At 49.1% G+C, this 18,059-nt stretch overlaps 1 protein-coding gene across 3 annotated transcripts in view; it reads right to left on the bottom strand.

The window, feature by feature from the left end:
* The window catches only part of ARHGAP4 (Rho GTPase activating protein 4), a 48,959-nt gene that overhangs the window by 7,675 nt on the left and 23,225 nt on the right, over nt 1-18,059 (bottom strand). For 2 of the 3 annotated variants that reach the window (XM_082205715.1, XM_082205717.1), the window contains exons 4-16: nt 17,493-17,555; nt 15,508-15,699; nt 13,697-13,825; nt 12,469-12,690; nt 12,289-12,390; nt 9,367-9,561; nt 8,785-8,869; nt 7,989-8,016; nt 7,661-7,748; nt 4,121-4,181; nt 3,855-3,932; nt 630-764; nt 17-122 (exon numbers count right to left, since the gene is read on the bottom strand). In XM_082205715.1, the coding sequence (XP_082061841.1) occupies nt 17-122; nt 630-764; nt 3,855-3,932; nt 4,121-4,181; nt 7,661-7,748; nt 7,989-8,016; nt 8,785-8,869; nt 9,367-9,561; nt 12,289-12,390; nt 12,469-12,690; nt 13,697-13,825; nt 15,508-15,699; nt 17,493-17,555 (1,484 nt within the window). Of the gene's footprint in view, nt 1-16; nt 123-629; nt 765-3,854; nt 3,933-4,120; nt 4,182-7,437; nt 7,466-7,660; nt 7,749-7,988; nt 8,017-8,784; nt 8,870-9,366; nt 9,562-12,288; nt 12,391-12,468; nt 12,691-13,696; nt 13,826-15,507; nt 15,700-17,492; nt 17,556-18,059 lie in introns of all 3 variants that reach the window. The other variant, XM_082205716.1, reaches the window with a different exon arrangement.

Here is an 18,059-nt window from a genome sequence, read left to right as displayed (position 1 = left end):
GCACCTGGATACTCACTGGTTGAGGAAAGCAAAGAGGTACCGCAGGACCACCAACACAGCAGGGGGGAGCTGGGAAAGGAGAGCCCGGAGGTGGGAGATGCGCTCGGCCGAAGATTCGAGCTCTGAAAAGAGACCATCAGAGAGGGCAGCACATATTGGACTTGGATTCACATAAACACAGGCACAAAGAAAGAGGCCAGGAGGTCCCGCACTTGAGTCGGGATTTGTAAGCTTGCTGAGCAAACAAACACACAGCAGAAGTCTCCAGTTCTTGGTCTGCCTCCTCTTGCTTCTTGGTGTGTTATTTGTGCTTTAACCTTCAGAAGTATCTGAAATGTTTCCATGATTAAGTCATGCCATTGTTCCAGCAGCTGAGACCTAGAGGCATTTCCATTCTGCCCAGCTGAGAGTCTCAGCAGCTCAAAAGCTGCTCCTCTTTCCTTTCCCCTCACTTCCGTTTGTCACTTCTGCACAGCACTGCCAACATTGGGGACTATCAGCTGTACTAGGATCGAGTGCGTGTGTGCCATAATGTCAATCCTATGCACGCTAGTTACTATAGGCACTATATATCAACAAACAAACAAGAATAATGAAACAAGGGTCTGCACATCTGCGCACAAACTTACGGGCTGTTGCCAGCAGCTCAGGGACAATGTCACAAGGAAAGAGTGGCTTCTCCAATCCCCGAAAATACAGTTTCAGCACTCCAGCTACGGAATCCAAGTCATGGTGCATGTAGCCACCTGCTAGTGGGTCCTCGCCTGGTGAAGAGGGAGCAGTCATGACAGCAATCCCTTTCTTAACCTTATCACATGGTCTCTCATGAGCCCAAAGATCTTTCTCCCATCTTTTTACTTTGGCCTTCAGTGGTTGATGGTACAGTGAGTTCCAGAAACATTGCTATGGTCTAGTTTTGTATGTTTAGGCTGTTCTGAATTATTGTTACATTTGCACTTTTTAAAGTAATATTTTGACGTTTTAAACGACTCTAATTTATATTTTATTATGTTGTGACATAATTTTGTGAGTACAATTTTTTTCTCTTGAAGAGCGGGATATAAATCTGTTTACTGGTCATCTTTGGACCGCTGTGTTGCAGGAGCAAAAGCATTTGGACGCAGGAGAGTGTCTTTACAATCCCTCCTCCTCAGCCATGAAACTTCCTGGATGAACTTGGACAAACTAGCCTCTCCCACTAACCTACCTCAAAGGGCTGTTGTGAGCATAAAGGAAGAAAGAATTGTGCATGGAAATTGTATTGAGATTCCTTTGGGGTATGATATTTAAAAAGAAAATGCTATAGAAGCAATAAATACATAATTGTGTCAAAGCAGAGTGACTGATTTGGAGAGAAAGGTGGGTGTCTTTCAGAGGAAGCGCCTGCAGAGGAAGTCATCCTAGGGGAAGAGCGATGGATCAGTGCGTAGAACCCAGGCTTCATAGGCACATACATGCAAACTCAACTGCTGGAATTTTCATGCAGGGTTGGGAAAGACCCCAGGCTGTTTGAATCCCTGGAGAGCCCCTGCCAGTCAATGTTGACAATAGGGGGGTTGGTGGACCAACAGTTGGACTTGCTATGAGGTAATGTCTCGCATTCCCTTTAGCCTAGAATCACCTCCCACTAATAATCCCATTTATCTGCAGGAAAGCTATGGTGTAAACTTTTACTGTTAGCCACCCAGAGAACCTTAGCTATAGGGCATCATATAAATACTGTAAACAAAATAAATTGAGAACTACCGGTAGGCAATGAAGAAATGGGCTCCTTGCACTTGCTCCATGGCTCAGGTTACCGTATTTTTCGCACTATAGGACGCACTTTTTCCCCTCCAAAAATGAAGGGGAAATGTGTGTGCGTCCTATGGTGCGAATGCAGGCTTTTGCTGAAGCCTGGAGAGCGAGAGGGGTCCGTGCGCACCGACCCCTCTCGCTCTCAAGGCTTCAGGAAGCTATCCCAAGTCTTGCAAGCCCGGCGGGATGTCCCGCGGGCTCGCAAGGCTTGCGGGCAGCAGCCTGCACCCAAAAGCTGGGGACAGCGGGGAGGCGCAGAGCCGCCACCCCGCTATTCCCCGACCTGATCTGGAGGCTGGCGGGGGGAGAAGCAAGCCTGCTTCTCCCCCCCACCATCCCCACAACCTCCAGATCAGGTCGGGGAAAAGCGGGATGGCGGCGCTCCGCCATCCCGCTATTCCCCGACCTGATCTGGAGGCTGGGGGAGGGAGAAGCAAGCCTGCTTCTCCCCCCCCCACCATCCCCACAACCTCCAGATCAGGTCGGGGAAAAGCGGGATGGCGGCGCTCCGCCATCCCGCTATTCCCCGACCTGATCTGGAGGCTGGGGGGGGGGAGAAGCAAGCCTGCTTCTCCCCCCCACCATCCCCACAACCTCCAGATCAGGTCGGGGAAAAGCGGGATGGCGGCGCTCCGCCATCCAGCTATTCCCCGACCTGATCTGGAGGCTGGGGGAGGGAGAAGCAAGCCTGCTTCTCCCCCCCACCATCCCCACAACCTCCAGATCAGGTCGGGGAAAAGCGGGATGGCGGCGCTCCGCCATCCAGCTATTCCCCGACCTGATCTGGAGGCTGGGGGAGGGAGAAGCAAGCCTGCTTCTCCCCCCCACCATCCCCACAACCTCCAGATCAGGTCGGGGAAAAGCGGGATGGCGGCGCTCCGCCATCCCGCTATTCCCCGACCTGATCTGGAGGCTGGGGGGGGGGGAGCCTCCAGGCTTCAGGAGAGCCCCACCACCAGCCCCACAAGCTCGGGGGAGAGCGGGAGAGGCGCAGCGCGCCCTTCCCGCTGTCCCCCGACTTGTCTAGAAGGCTGGCGGGGGGAGAAGCCTGCTCCTCCCCATCGCCAGCCCCGCAAACTCGGGGGACAGCGGGAGAGGCGCAGCGCGCCTTTGCCGCTGTACCCCGACTTGTCTAGAAGGCTGGCGGGGGAAGAAGCCTGCTCCTCCCCGTCGGCAGCCCTGCAAACTCGGGGGACAGCGGGAGAGGCGCAGCGCGCCATCCCGCTGTCTCCCGACATGGTTTGGAGGCTGGCGGAAGGCTTCCTCCTCCCCCAGCCCCGCAAGTTCCCAGAGCGATGCCAAAGCTGCGCGCAGCTTCGGCATGGCTCTGGGTCCCGTTCTGGGGGAGGGGGAAGCTCGGGCTTCCCCGCCCCAGCCCCGCGCCTGGCGGGGGGGGGGGATAAAATTTTTTTGCCTTTATTTCCCCCCCCCCCCCAAATCTAGGTGCGTCCTATGGACCGGTGCGTCCAATAGTCCGAAAAATACGGTAAATGCCCAAGCTCCTTTCAGAGCCAGCACACTGACTTCGCTCTTCCCCTGCACATCAGCTACGCCTTCCTCCCTTGGCACAACATCCTTCCAAGTCCTTTCTCCCCTGACTCCTGGCTGCTGTACATCGTCTGCTCATTATTTTGTGCCCCATGGGAAACTGTGACCCCCACCACTGCCCTTTCCCCTCCTTCTGGCAAACTCTCAGGCTCATCAAATTTGCCCCCTACTCCTCTCTCTCCGCTGCACACCTCATCACCTTTCACAGTGGCTCCCCAGGGAGGCTCGCCTGGCGCCTTCATTACATACCTTTAGGCACCAGGCCAAAACATTCCTCTTCTGCCAGGTATTTGGCCGATTAGCATTCTACAGCTTTTTAAATGTCCTTGGGGACGTGGGGTTATTGGCTGGTCTTTGTTTTATTACGCATTTTGCATGCTCCTTTTGTATTTTGTTTTTGTTGTGAACCACCCTGGAATCTTCAGGTGAAGGGCAGAATACAAAGGAGATGATGAAGAAGAAGAAGAAGAAGAAGGAGAAGAAGAAGAAGAAGAAGAAGCCTCACTCACCTTTCTCAAAGGCATTCCGGATCTCTGATACCTGTGCTTGGGACCCTGGCACTCGAAAAATACCTTCATGCTGGAGCCCTGGGGAGAAGAAGAAGAAGACAGGTCGGGGGAGAGAACCCAGTCACATTTCCAGCAAGGAAATTTCCCCTTACTGCTGGGATCCACTCACTGCTCTGCACAAGTTGGAGATCCTTTTGAAACCTGGGAGTCTGGTCCACATCCCCACAGGGAAGCATTTGCTGGGAGGGGAGAGGGGCTCAGCTTACCGTGGAGATTGATGAAGCGGATGCAGCTCTCCACGACAAGGGGGACAGCCTGGCCTGAGCTCTGGAGTTACGAAAAGGAAATGAAAATGTCACAGAGCAGCTTCATCACAGAACAACCAGGACTGTGTGGATGCTCCCTTTCCACAGGAGCCCATCAAAAGCATAGAGCGTAATTTGGGGGGGGCAGAATTCAGTTTCCTGATAATCCCAGCTTTCATTTTTTTAAAAAAAGTTTCCAGCTCTCTTGATTGTGAATATACTTATTTACCGTATTAATACAGTAAATACATTTATTTTCTCCCTTGGTCAGTATAGTGTGGAAGGGACATTGCCAGTTCAGCGTTTATCTTAGCCTTGGATTCATGACTTGGCCTTAGGCCAACCACTCTCCAGCCTCAGCCCCCCGTCCTCAATATGGGAAGAGTAACGCTGACCTACTTTACAGGGCTGTTGTTAGGATTACTAGGATAAGAGATAAGAAATGAAATAATGGAAATGCTATATATATGATCATTACTATTGTGAGTATTATTATTATTATTATTATTATTATTATTATTATTATTATTATCATTATTAATTTCCATAGTGTTCAAGCCCTAAACCTATTTCCCAGAGATGCAAAGGCACAAGCAAGTGATCTCTCACCTTCTGCTCTTTAAAAAGCAAGGGTTCTCTCTCTCTGTCTTATGGAGAGAGAGAGAGAGCGAGAGAGAGAGAGAGAGACTACCAGCTAGTGCAGTGTAGAATCAGACTGCTGGGAAGACCTGGGTTCAAATCCCTCCCCCTGCCCTGCCATGATGCTTGGTGGGTCGCCATGGGCCAGTTGCTGTCTCTCAACCTAAGCTGCCTTACAGTGTTGCTGTGAAGGCAAAATGGAAAGCGGAGGAAAGAGAGGAGAGCCACCATGTGCACTACTCTAAGTTTCCTGACGAAAGGGTGGGATTTACCGTATTTTTCACCCCATAGGATGCACCGGCCCATAGGACGCATCAAGTTTTTTGGGGGGGAAATAAAGGGGGGAAAAATTTTTCCACCCCCAGGCGCTTGTGGGACAGGCAGCGGGGAGAAGCGCTCTTCTCCCCGTCTCCCACCTTCAGATCAGGTCCGGGGACAGCAGGGAGACGCGGCGCGTCTCCCTGCTGTCCCCGGAGTGGTGGGGCAGGCAGCGGGGAGAAGCGCTCTTCTCCCCGCGGTCAGCCTCCAAACCACTTCAGGAGACAGCGGGATAGCGGCGTTCCGCCTCCCTCTGTCCTCCGACCTTGTGGGGCTGGCGCTGGGGCTCTCCTGAAGTCTGGAGAGCGAGAGGGGTCGGTGCGCACCAATGCCTCTCGCTCTCCAGGCTTCAGTGAAAGCCTGCATTCGCCCCATAGGACGCACCCACGTTTCCCCTTCATTTTTGGAAGGGAAAAAGTGCGTCCTATAGGGCGAAAAATACGGTAAATGCAAATCAGCCCATCAGATTCCTAGTGGCTGGGGCTGGTCTTCAGTGCCTTATGCAGCTCCTTGCCTCCCCAAGGTTAGCAAGACCAGAATGAATTGTGCACAATTTCCCTTTGCCTTCATGACATCGGTTTTACTTATAACAGAATTATTATTTTTTTCAGAGCAGTATATACACAGCTCTGACCATGTCCCACCTAGGAAAATGGCTCCACCCTGTCCAGAATATTATTATATAGCTCCAGGTTATGAATACATACCCACTCCTATTATTGTTATTGTTGTTATGCACCCTACAACAATGAAGAAGCAACTCTTACAGATGTGCAAAAAATAAATGCTAAGCAGGTATAAGTGGAATCTCTCATTTACATGTCATTCCCCTGCGCTGCAAATGAGAGAGACCTCTGAATAATGAGGAAGAGTCTTTACAGTCATGTCAAACTCAAGCTTATTGGCACTGACAAAGCAAAGAACAGTGTTATGGCCTAGAAATCCCACTAGGTGGTGCCAGAGTGAATGCAATTCTCCCTCTGAGGCAGGGGGGATCTGGAGAGGACCAGGGCATGAACCATGGCACAACAGGATGTCAAACATTAACTTCCCTCAGTCCTGTCAGGCCACTTAGGGGTTTCCAAACAAGATACTGGACCACCATGAGGGATAGGAAGTTGGTGCCCTTTTTTATTTTTTCACAAGAATAGGTCATGGGGCTGACACACTATTGTCTGCTCTTTGCATGTGAGATTCAGTCCTGTATACCTGAAGGAGTGTCTCCACCCCCATCGTTCAGCCCGGACACTGAGGTCCAGCTCTGAGGGCCTTGTGGCGGTTCCCTCCCTGCAAGAAGTGAGGTTACAAGGAACCAGGCAGAGGACCTTCCCTGTTGTGGTGCCCTCCCTGTGGAACGCCCTCCCAGCAGATGTCAAGGCAATAAACAACTATTTTACTTTTAAAATGCAACTGAAGGCAGCCCCGTTTAGGGAAGTTTTTAATGTCTGATGCTGTATTGTTTTTAATATTCAGTTGGAAGCCACCCAGAGTGGCTGGGGTATAAATAATATATTGTTATTAGTATTATTATTATTAGTAGTAGTAGTATTAAATATTGTTTGCAGGTGTGCATGGGTGGGGCTGCGGGTTCAAAGAGCCACAGAGCTGCCCCCACTGTGTGTCTTGCTCCCCTCTTCCTGGTAATGTCTGTGTGAAGAGATGCCCTCATGCTGTGCACTTCTATCCCTGAAGTGATGTCACACATGTTGCACATTGTACATGCTCTCTCAAGCTCACTTCCATGGGAAGGACTTGGCTTTAGCTACCAGAAATCAGAGGTGGAGCTTAGGTGATTTCCCCAAGCCATTCTGAGGGCTGGGGAAAATGTCCCTGACCGTCCTGGCCAGCCTTTCCCACCCGACTAAAGCTCTCCCCCCCCCCGCCGCAATCTGAAGCACACTCTCCTCCTTCCATTTCAGTCAGTGGATTGGAAGGGGCCATCCACTCAGGGTAACATGTGGTTGCAACATGCAGTCGCTATTCATCACAAGCGCAGGCCGAGGGCTCCCTGTTACAAGCAAACAAAGAAGAACAACAAAAGGAGATTGGAAGCAGCATGTCCAAAACACACAAGCAGGGAGGAGTGTCACACACATGCACCCTCAGGGATGCAGCTTCACACACCTCGGTGTGCAAAGCATGCACACATGCAAAGGCAGCACTTCATCTTCCCACAAACACTTGTGCACAAGTTACACACAACAAATATGTGCAAGCTCTCTTCACAAAAACTAGCGAAGCATCCTCTCCGTGCCTGTCGCATTGCTGGTCCCATCTGCTCTGCCTGCCCACCCCTGCCTGCCCACCCCCCAGACATGTACCTGCTTCCGTGTCTGCAGCCTCCTCCTCCTTGGGGCAGCACGGACAGGAGAGACAGAGTCAGCAAGCACATTACAAGCAGCGGGAGCAGCGGGTGCGACTGGGAAGAGCCAGAGGCAAAAGCAGGGCCAGGGAGGCAGAGAGTTCTTGTACTAGGCAGAGGGCAAGAAAGCGGGGCTAGAAGGAGCTGGGCAGGAGGGCATAGCTCAGGGCAGCAGCCAGTACCTCCAAAAAGGCCTGCAGGTCACCCCCGAAGAGCTTGTGGTGGCAGCACGAGGGCGGGCGGGAACGCCGGACGCGCTGGGACTGTGGCCTAGAACCAAGGTTTGTGTAGGGTGGGGAGGAAGGAAGATGTCAGAGACTCCCCCAGAGCTGGAACTGGACTCCTTCCCATAGTTCTGCTTGGTTCCTCAACCACAGAATACACAGTGGAAGCCTTCACTGCCCCACTGGGCACAGGGGAAGGGGCAACACGCAGAGTGCCCATCTCTCCACCCCCAACACTGCCATGTGAGTATCCACCATTTTCATGACCCTTTCGGTTTCCTTTTACCTGGCCAGTTCTCGGTCCACAGCAGCACCTGGGAGAGCAAGGAAATAGAAGACAGGGAAGTTAGCACCTGGAGTCCTGGATCTCTGTGGCATATCTACACCTCAAATTTATGGTGAAGACAAATGTACACAGTTTCATCAGCAAACATGTGATGGAAGCACCTCCACTTGCCATTTACAGCCTGCTCATTATCAGAAAGTGGAATTGCACAGATTGACACAAGAGCTAGCCAATGAAACGAGGCTTCTTCCTCTCCTGCTTTTTTAAGCAAGACTGTGCACAGTGCTGATTGGCCAGCACTTGTTTCAACTATAAAAGCCAAATTCTTCACCTCTTGGAATAGTTTTTATAGTGTTCTAAAACAATGTAAAATCCTAAATAAGTTTAAAATGCTGAATTTAAATGTGCCAGCTGCTAGGAGTTTGAGAAGGGTAAGAGAAACAGGCAGGCTTCCTAAAGTATGATTTGATGGGTGTGTCTTTGAAATGAGTGGAGGTGAGGGAACAAAGCTCCTCTAAAAAGGGACCTCTGTCTTCACCCTGACGCTGGAATACCTGCAATCACTTTTCCTATAAAGAAACCCTGGAGACAGCAGTTTTGTGGGGAGCCTGGAGGATTCTTAGCTCAGATCCTCAGTACTTCACAAACTCTTGGGTTTATTTGCAAGAAAGGCTGGCAATTAAACAGGTATAAAACTACAGATAATTTTTGTACTCCAAGCCATCCCAAATTCCCATGCCTCATCTAGCCCAAGGCTACAGTACCCAGACTGGCAATCTACTCCCCATGTTCTCACCCTTCTCTATCGCCTCCTTCATCTGGTCATGCTTTGCTTGTAGTTTGGTTTGAATGCTTCGTCCGGAGAGATATTCTTTGAATTTCTGCACAAGAGACACCAAGAAGTCTGTTATCAGAGAAGACAGCAGGAAACCTCAGGCTCTAAGACAGAAAGAGGGGCTGGGATTACAGCTCTGTCCCTGGGAAGACCTGGAGAAGCCTTCCGGAGGCAAGAGGAAGAGAAAGGGACCTCACTCGGGACAGCCTTGCCATGGCCAACAGGGGCATAAGTTCTGGTGGCCTAATCAAAAGTGGGGGCGGGGAGAGATCTCCAGAGCAGGATCCACTGCATGACCACAGCCTGGAAAGGTATCTGCTCCCATGTCAAATGCAAGGGGGCCTGTGCTTGGCTCTCTTGCTCTTTTCACTTATGCACCACTTTCCATCACAGAACATAGTGGTCTGGACTGCATAGGTGGGACTTGCAAGAGGCTGATGAGGAGCCAGGCCCACATTTTGGGTCATGGGGATTCACCTTTAGGACACCATCTATCAAAACGGCTTTGAACGTTCATGGTTGTAAGAATCTTTGGCTGTGTACCATGATGTAGAAGCTCTCCGTCTCCTGCTGGTTGGCCCGGCGCTTTGCCAAGGCCTGCTTCCCACCAGCGTCAGAGCCGGTAGACTTGAGCGACTCCGTCGACTGACAGCCCTGAAAGGCATCCAGTGCTTCTGGCTCCTCCGCTGCCAACAGGTCCACCAGGCTTTGCAGGGTGGCCTTCAGAGTCTTGTTTACCTGTGGAAGGAAGCAGAAAACTCTACACTGAGAGCCATTGACAGTGGAAGGTACCTAATGGACTGCTGGCACTTAACAAAGGGAATGCAATGTTCCCCTTATAATACTAATGAAGGAGCTGGGAGGGCGGATGGAAGGTGAATGGTTATCTTTCCCCTGCCCAATAATTGTTCCCTGCAAGTGACCCCCAGCTATTCTTTTCTCAAAGGAAAAAAGCAACAAGAAGGAACCAAAACCCAAGTAAAGTCATGGGGGCACCTGACATTGGCAAATCAGTGGGATCAGGAAGGGCTATACTCCAGTAAATTTATTTTTTATTATTATTATTATTATTATTATTATTATTATTATTATTATTATTACTACTACTACTACTACACCACCCATCTGGCTGGGCTTCCCCAGCCACTCTGGGCGGCTTCCAACAAAAGATTAAAAATACATTAAAACATCAGTCATTAAAAACTTCCCTAAACAGGGCTGCCTTCAGATGTCTTCTAAATGTCATATAGCTATTTATTTCTTTAACATCTGATAGGAGGGCTCCCATTTGCTAATCCTCTCCTTTCTTGTTTTAAATTGCTGAGACTTTTAGTTATGATAATATATTCATAAATTTGGCAAACTATAAACTAGCTAACTACTGCATGTCCCACCCGCTGCCCTGTTTTATCACAGCAAATGTGGAGTTGGGACCAAACATCTGCCCCCATGCTGCCTACCTAGCAACGTCTTAAGTGACATATTAGTGTACCTGCACATCCCCTGGGTCTTGGGTGGTGCAGTCCAGGTTAAGCTCCAGGCTTATTAAATGTGTACATTGCTTCCTGCTAAAAAGGAGCAGGGCTGTAGCAGGCAGAAGGCAGAAAGCAGCGGGCTGAGTTCTCAGCAAATCCCACTGACTCCTATGGAATGTGGGACATGGTTCATTCATATGCTCTATATCCTGCTCTATCTGAATAAGATTCATCTCAAATATTGGGGGTGAGGAGGCTTAGTGGCAGAGCACCTGACTTGCATGCAGAATGGCCCAGGTTCAGTCCCCAATGGCGTCTCCAGGCTGAGCTGTGCAAGACCCTGCCTGAAACCCTGGAGAGCCACGGCCTCCTTACTGGAGGTGGATGAGGTCTGACTTGATATAAGGCAGCTTCCTGTGTTCCTAAAATAAAAACCAAAGGGCTTGGATTTTCCTAAATATTCCACAAAGCCCCACAAAGCACCCTGTACAGCAGTGATTCTGAGTGGAGTTTGCAGCTGTTTGTACACAGTATTTGCCTAGATGGGTGAGTGACACCCTCCCCCTAGCGCTTCTTCCTCTGACCAGGGAGACCCACTGATCTCTGCTGCCATAGAGGAATCAAGAGCAGAGGGGAAGCAAAACAGAAAGTGAGGTCACCAAGGGAGAAGACTCCCCACCCCTTGAAATCCACTGGTGCCTGCACAGACATTGCTCACTTTCTCCCACACTAATGAGAAACTGCCACTCACTCCAAGAGGAGCACGCTTGGGGGAAGCAAAGCGTTGGATGGCTGGTGAGGGTGAAATCATGAAGCATCCCTGGCTCTCATCCATTCAACCAAACGGAACACCAACTGTGAAATTTCTAGCTATTGACCTGAAGCCACTTCCTTCACCTCACCAAAAAGAAAGGAAATAGCCAGGACTATAAAAGCACTAGAAAGCAACATGAAAGGCAGGAAAAGCTGTGTAATACAAAAGGATACCTTTCACTACTGCATAAAAAAAAATCAAATACAGTTGGCCCACCAGGGTCTGTTCTGGGGGTCCGCGCACAAAGGCAAAATCATGCAAAATCAGGAACCCCCAAAACTGCCCCCTCCTCCCCCCGTAAGGCAGAGGGAAACTTACTGTACCTTACAGAAAGGAAACCCTGGGATATTCCCAGAGCCCTTGCGATGCCTTCCCAAATATGAGCAAGGGCTCTGGGAGCATCCCAGAGTTTCTTTTCTGACAGGTAAATGACCACGCAGAACTGCTTTTTTAAAATGTATATGTGATTTTATATCATTTTATCTAGTTTTATCTAGCTGAGCTTTAAAATTTTGTAATTGGTGTTTTTATCTTGATACGGGTCATTGACCGTAATAAAATGACTTGACTTGACCTTCCCAGAGCATGGTAAACAAGGAAAACCCACTGGGTGCGCAGGTGGTGGGGAAATAAATAAATGGAGACAGAGGAATATCAAGTCCCGCCCCCCCCCCCATTCATTCATTTATTTCTCCACCCCTTGCAAAAGGTTGTGGTAGTGGGTGTAAAGTGGATGTAAGTTGCAGGCCCTCTGCTTATGGTTATGTGCTCATTTGCGCTTAGTTTGAGCCAGTACTCAGCCCTGTGGTTTGTCCTTAATGCTTCTGAAGACATGCAGAGTGTTTCCAGATCACTACTCCAGCCTGAGTGAGCAGCAGGGTTGTGGTGGCGGCTCTGCCACTCTGTCTGAGACTGCTACTCCCCAGCAAGGAATTCAGCCTAAATGTGTTTTCTTTAAAATGTGAAGCCATGATTTAATGTTTTGTCTTTGTGTGGAGGAGCATTCAGTCAGTTGAACCCCAGCCTACAATCTGAAGACACTAGGCCTATGTCTTGCACAATATTAATCCCAGTTCGTCGCCACCAGAATCCATGGCTACCATTTGGAAATTTCTGGGCTCAAGCAAGTCAGAGGAGAGGGGAGGGGGCTTGACTTTGTTCTCTGCTGACACTCACCTCATCTGTCTCCAAGGTGATGGCATTGAGACGGGACTGGAGATGCTGGAAGCGGGAAACTAGTTCATTTCTCAGGGGACCCTCGGCACGGACCTCAGACACCTGAAGATGGCAAGGATAGACTAAGTACCAGACAAAAGGGTATGTTCTATAGGGAGCCAGGAATGACCAGCCACTTACCTCGTCGCCCTCATGAGGCTGGTAGTCAAAGCACAGGGGAGGACAGTAAGCTGCAGGGTTGGCCTCCATCAACCTGGACTTGTCCCCCAGCGGGTCCAGGGCATCAATGGCTCCTTCAATGGTGCACAGGCCCTGCTGCCAAGCCGCTTGGGCCCGGGACTCAGCTGCTAGGTAAGTCCTCAGCACTTTGCCCAGGGAAAGGTGGAAGCCAAGGTCAAAACACTGGGAAGAAAGAGACAAAAGAGACACCCTTAAAACCACATTTGCCCTCATCCCTAAAGCGAATTGTCGAATGGGTTGGTCAACTCTGTTTCTGAAAGATGTTCCTGTACCTTAAATAGCTGCCTAATGCAGGAAGGACAGCAACATACAGCAGGCACAGCTTTACCTGTCCTGATAGCTCCATGATGAAGGAAAGCTGCACCCGTTGAATTTCTCTATGCTATGCAGCTGTTTACAACCAAAACGTCTTTATCAGAGTCTGATAATATATGTAACATAACACACAATGACATTGATAACACAGTGCAAATTAGGCATTATGCCTGATTTGCAGGACAGGATCTGGAATCTTTTTGGTCTAGCTTTTTTCTTTCTCATGTTCTGAAGGCTAGGAATCCTATAACAGTAGAGGAAGCTGAGATGAACAAAGAAGTCATACCCTTTTACAACCCTACTCCCCCAGTTTATGTTTCTAACCTGACAGCAAAAACTGCCCATATATTTTCAGAGGTCCTCCCTCTCTGTAGAACTAGAAACTTGGGCTAGAATTATAAACTGAGAGCTAGAAACTTGGTGTTTTCAAATGAATGAAAATTACTTGCTAAGGTAGCATATCACCTGCTAAAGACACGGCCTTTTCAAGCACACCCGCCAAGTACCCAAAGGGAAGGCATGGCAAAGACACTGGCGCCTCTTGAAGTCGCTTGACAGTCATACTCCTTTCTCCCTCCACCCTCCCAGGAATCCTGGGAACTGTAGTTCCATGACAGTAGCTGGGCAGCGCTAACAGAACTCTCAACGTTCTCACCAAACTACAATTCCCATGATTTGACCATGATAGTTGGTATAAAACCAATATGCAGTTGTTATGTGGACATCCCCTTAGTGACGGAAAGAGTAAAAATTTGTCACAACACAGAAATAGCCCAACTAAATGCATGGCATTGATTTTTGTACTGCCAAATTTTATGGTTCTTGCACCAGCTTGGGTGGAGGACGGACTCACGTCTATCAGGTCAGCAACATCGCGCACATAATAGTTGCTGATGGCAGCATTGGCAGCGTGCAGACTCAGCAAGTAGTCGTTCCGGGCCTTGGCACATTTCAGCTTGCTCTCCATGAACTTGGACTGTCTCTGCAGGGGTTAGAATCACAGAATTGTAGAGTTGGAAAGGACCCCCAGAGCCATCGAGTCCAATCTCCTGCGATGCAGGAATTTGTAGGAGACTCAGTTAGGCTCAGACTGCAGCCAGCCCTCCCTCCCTCCCACCAGCTCCCACCTTCCCCAGTTAGAAACCCAGTTCCTGTGCAGGCTATGTTCTTTTCTGACAATGGCAGCAATTTCCCCTCATAAGTCTACCTGCTTGCTAGCATCATTCCTATAGCAATAGCTTGACAAACTGTTGAGCTAGATAAAAAGTAGCTTTGCACTATCTTTATTGGTTTAGGTAGACAAGGTGGGGAGGATGCAAGAGACAGTTAACCACCTCCTGCTTCAAATTAACCCCTTTAAGATCCTCTCCTCCCAACATCTTAATATCACATAATCTTCCCCAATGGCTGCTGCATGATACCTAATAGTAATCCTCACTGAACACAGTAGGACTTGTACTATAAATCTGCTAACCATGGAGGGGAAGGACAAGGAGATACAGATTCATGGTAAAGAGCCACTCATTGATGGATTTATCTCATCTTCTTCTAAAGCCATTCAAGAGGGTGGCCATCACTGCTTCTACAAAGGTTCAGAGTTGCACTGACATCAGAGAATGATTCATTGGTTATCTTAGTGTATTACAAGAACTGTGTTTAAGTTGCAGAGTATGTAACCCATGTTATTATCCTTTTAAGATATGGGTTAGATTTTGTATAAAAACAGCCTTGGGAGATGGCCCCAGCCAGTCTGTGCCAAGGAGCATGAGGTCACAGAGCAAGCGTGGGGCCGAAGCAGCTAAATCAGCCGGCCCCCACGGAGAAGTGGCCTGTGGCCTGGAGCTCACTGACTGACATGAGGACTAATGAGCAGGAGTCCGCAAGGGGTGAAGACTTGCTCCATGCTTTCTGCTGTGCCTGTGAAACAGAGAATGAAGATCAGCTACCATCCACCCCCTGCTCTTCTGAGGCACCTTGAAAGAGCTGCAGGGGAAGGATGGGGCTGGTTCCAGGGGTTCCAGGCTTTACGCACTTTTCCTTTTACGTGTGGACCCCCAGGACCAACCATTGCATGAGATGTAAGTTACCTGTGGCTGTGCTATAGATCTTTATTATTATTTTTAAAATTTATTTATTTTTTTATACCCTGCCTTTTCCCCTGGCAGGACTCAAGGTGGCTTTCAAATAAAAATAATAAAACATATAAACCCCTTTTAATGTGCCAGCAGTCTTAATTTAAAGCTCATCCTGCCTCTGGCATCATCTGACACCGAAGTCTTCTCCACCACGAGCTACCAGGAAATTCCAGAGTGGATTGGTGGCAGCGGAAAACAGGAGAAGCGCTGGGATCTAGACCTCTGTTGACAAAGGGAAGCCGAGGGAATGGGTGTCCCTAACAGTCCCTCAATATCTCAAAAGGACACATTAGATTAGATTTTAAATCTGTTTAAAAGGCAGACAATGAAGTTAAACTATTTAATAAACAGACTGGCCTACATGAGCAATCCTATGCACATTTATTAACTTCCATAACATTAATGGGCTTACTCTAAAGTAAGTGTGCATGGATCTGTAGCCCTCATTCTTAATAGCCAACTGTTACCCCAAGAACCTTCTGGAATATTTAGAGAAAGCCCCCCACCTCCACGAGGCCCCCTCCCCTACCTTTTCCAGCAGCCGCTCCACTTTCTTGAGGGAGGTGCGACGGGGGGCCTTATCCAGCCCTGCCCCACCGGGGGACCCCCCAGGGTCAGAATGCCTCCCGCCACCGCGCTTCTCCTCTTGCCGCTCAGCCTCACGCAGCTTCGCCTCGGCGTTCAGGCAGTCAAGGCGGTACGTCTGATAAGACTTCATGGCCTGCAGGGACACAGTGGACATCAAAAGCAGACCGACTCACAGCAGGCATGTCCAGCCAGGAGCCCCAGGTCTGGCCACGCAAAACTGCATTCCAGCCCCCTCTGCAGCCACAGCCCAGGGCCAAGAGTCTTTGGAGCAGACGCAGACCAGGGCCAGAGAAGGGCCTCACTGTATATCCCCCTTGTTTAGCGGCATCCAATGTCACCTGCCTGCCACACTGCCTTCTTCTGCAATGTCAGCAGCACTGAGAAACCCGTGGCCTGAGGTAGCTGCCGCTATGGAGGAGCCGGACTGTTCATGGGAAGGGGCCTGAGCTCCGTGGCCGAGCCTAGGCCTTGCGCTCTCAGGGCTCAGGGATAAATCCCCGACAGCCCCAGGTGAAAGGATCTTGGGAGCAGGACTAGGAAAGCATAGCTGTCAACGTTTCCCTTTTCTTGCGAGGAATCCTATTCGGAATACAGTAAGGGAATTTCCCTTAAAAAGGGGGGGAAGTTGACAGCTATGCTAGTGAAGGAGGTGAGGACAGGTGACCCCACCTAGGCCCAAAGTCACCCCCCCCCAACCAGGCCTCAAAACTGTCCAAAATTCCTTTTGTCTTCTAAAAATCCAGAACAGCTTTTCTCTGCTCTTCTCTGCTTTTCTCACAAGATGCTGTGGCAAGGGCAAAACCGTTACGAGAAGGCTTCAAAAAGCTAATGAATAGACAGCTTTCTGTTCATGCTCAGAGGAACTCATGGGCAGGACTCCTGAGGGAGGAGAAAGGGGAGGGAACGGGAAGGGGAATATATACTCTGTGCAAATGACTGTGAACCCGTGCATGTTTTTGTGAACTATCACACTTGCTCCTTCTACCAGTTCATGGATGGTAGAAATAAAAGCTTTTTCTCCGAAACTATTCCTTGAGTGTCTGTTGACTCCCATCTCCCTTTCCTGAGCGCAATATTTTCCCCACCCGAGGGCAAAGCCTCATAAGGCTACACTAGGAAAGACCTCTCTGCCGGACAATAATGCTTGTCCCTAATGACTATTATATAAATAGTCATAAATAATATAATAGTTGCCTGCAACACTCATGTAACCACACCATATTGTTGAAATGGTAATCAAGGTGGTGCTGCATTCTCACCCAAGTACAAAAGACCATTAGCCTGACCATTTTCGAAGCCACGTGACGTGGTTTGTATCAGGAACCCCATTATAGTCTGCAGGCTAGGATTGCCCTTGTTGAGCTGCCTGTGAGAGTGCGCTCACTCGGGCTTTGAAGCCTGGTCAGTGGAGCACCAGCATCGTTAACTTATTTGTACGCTGATTTTCCATAGCAAACCAAACTCTAAGTAGTTCAAAACGTCAGGAGAGAAAACAGAAAATTTAAAAGGCAAAATATATCAACGAAATGGAAGTAAACTGTCATCCAAATAATAGTAGTAGGCCAATCAAAACTCCTCATACTGATAAATATTCTATTAGGAACAGTCCTGATCTTGGGGACCCTGGGTCTGAGCATGCACATTCCCCCTCCAGATTTGGATAAAGCTATCCGTGGTCACAGCCTGGCCTCAACAACATCAACACATTTCACTGCTTTAAAAAAACTGCAATATCCACCAAATATCCCTAGAAGAGAGATGGGGATTTTGCCCTCCAAACTCAAATGCACTTCCAGCAAATACAAAGACAACCACAAACAAAAGTCTTTCTAGGCCCATTGCTGCAAGAACCGCCATCACTGGTCCTGTACTGCAAGAGCCCAGAAGGGTAGTGGTCACCGGTGGGAGATCTCGCTTGACACTCACCATCTGCAACTCTGAAATTGCCTTCAGTAGCTCGTCCTGCATCTGCTGCTCCATCTCTTTGCTCTGATCAGGGAATATAAAGGTGAGCATGTCAACACAATGTATTCTATGTGTGTCTTGAGATTCTGGACAGGCACAGGAAAAAACATGGAATTTGGGACTGCAGCATGCTGAGAATCTCAGATTTTATGTTTAATAAAAACAAGTTTCTAATCCTTATAGCTGTGAAATAAGTTTGCAGCTGTGTGACTAAGGCTTAATAAATATCAGCTGTGCGAGTCTTTCTAAGCAGGCAATCCCGCAGTCAAAGGGCAGGACTTCAGTGTATACATTACCATAATTGACCAAAATTACAGAATTCAGCTTTTCATTGCTGAGCGCATGGGCTACCTTGGTGCATGTTTTTAAGGTGCAGGTCCAGATAAGATCAGTGGTAAACCATAGTTTCCACTATGTGACAGTGATATCCAAACTCAAGTGATTGTCCAGTAGTCAGAGTTTACACACACACTCAACTTGAGAAGAGCCTAAATACAAACAACATACTAGGCCCAGAAGGTATGGTGG

The sequence above is a fragment of the Podarcis vaucheri genome, assembly GCF_965113315.1.
Source record: "Podarcis vaucheri genome assembly, chromosome: 17".
Classification (NCBI taxonomy): domain Eukaryota; kingdom Metazoa; phylum Chordata; class Lepidosauria; order Squamata; family Lacertidae; genus Podarcis; species Podarcis vaucheri.
Note: the sequence above shows the minus strand (reverse complement) of the source record. Positions and strands in the feature narration are given on the sequence as shown.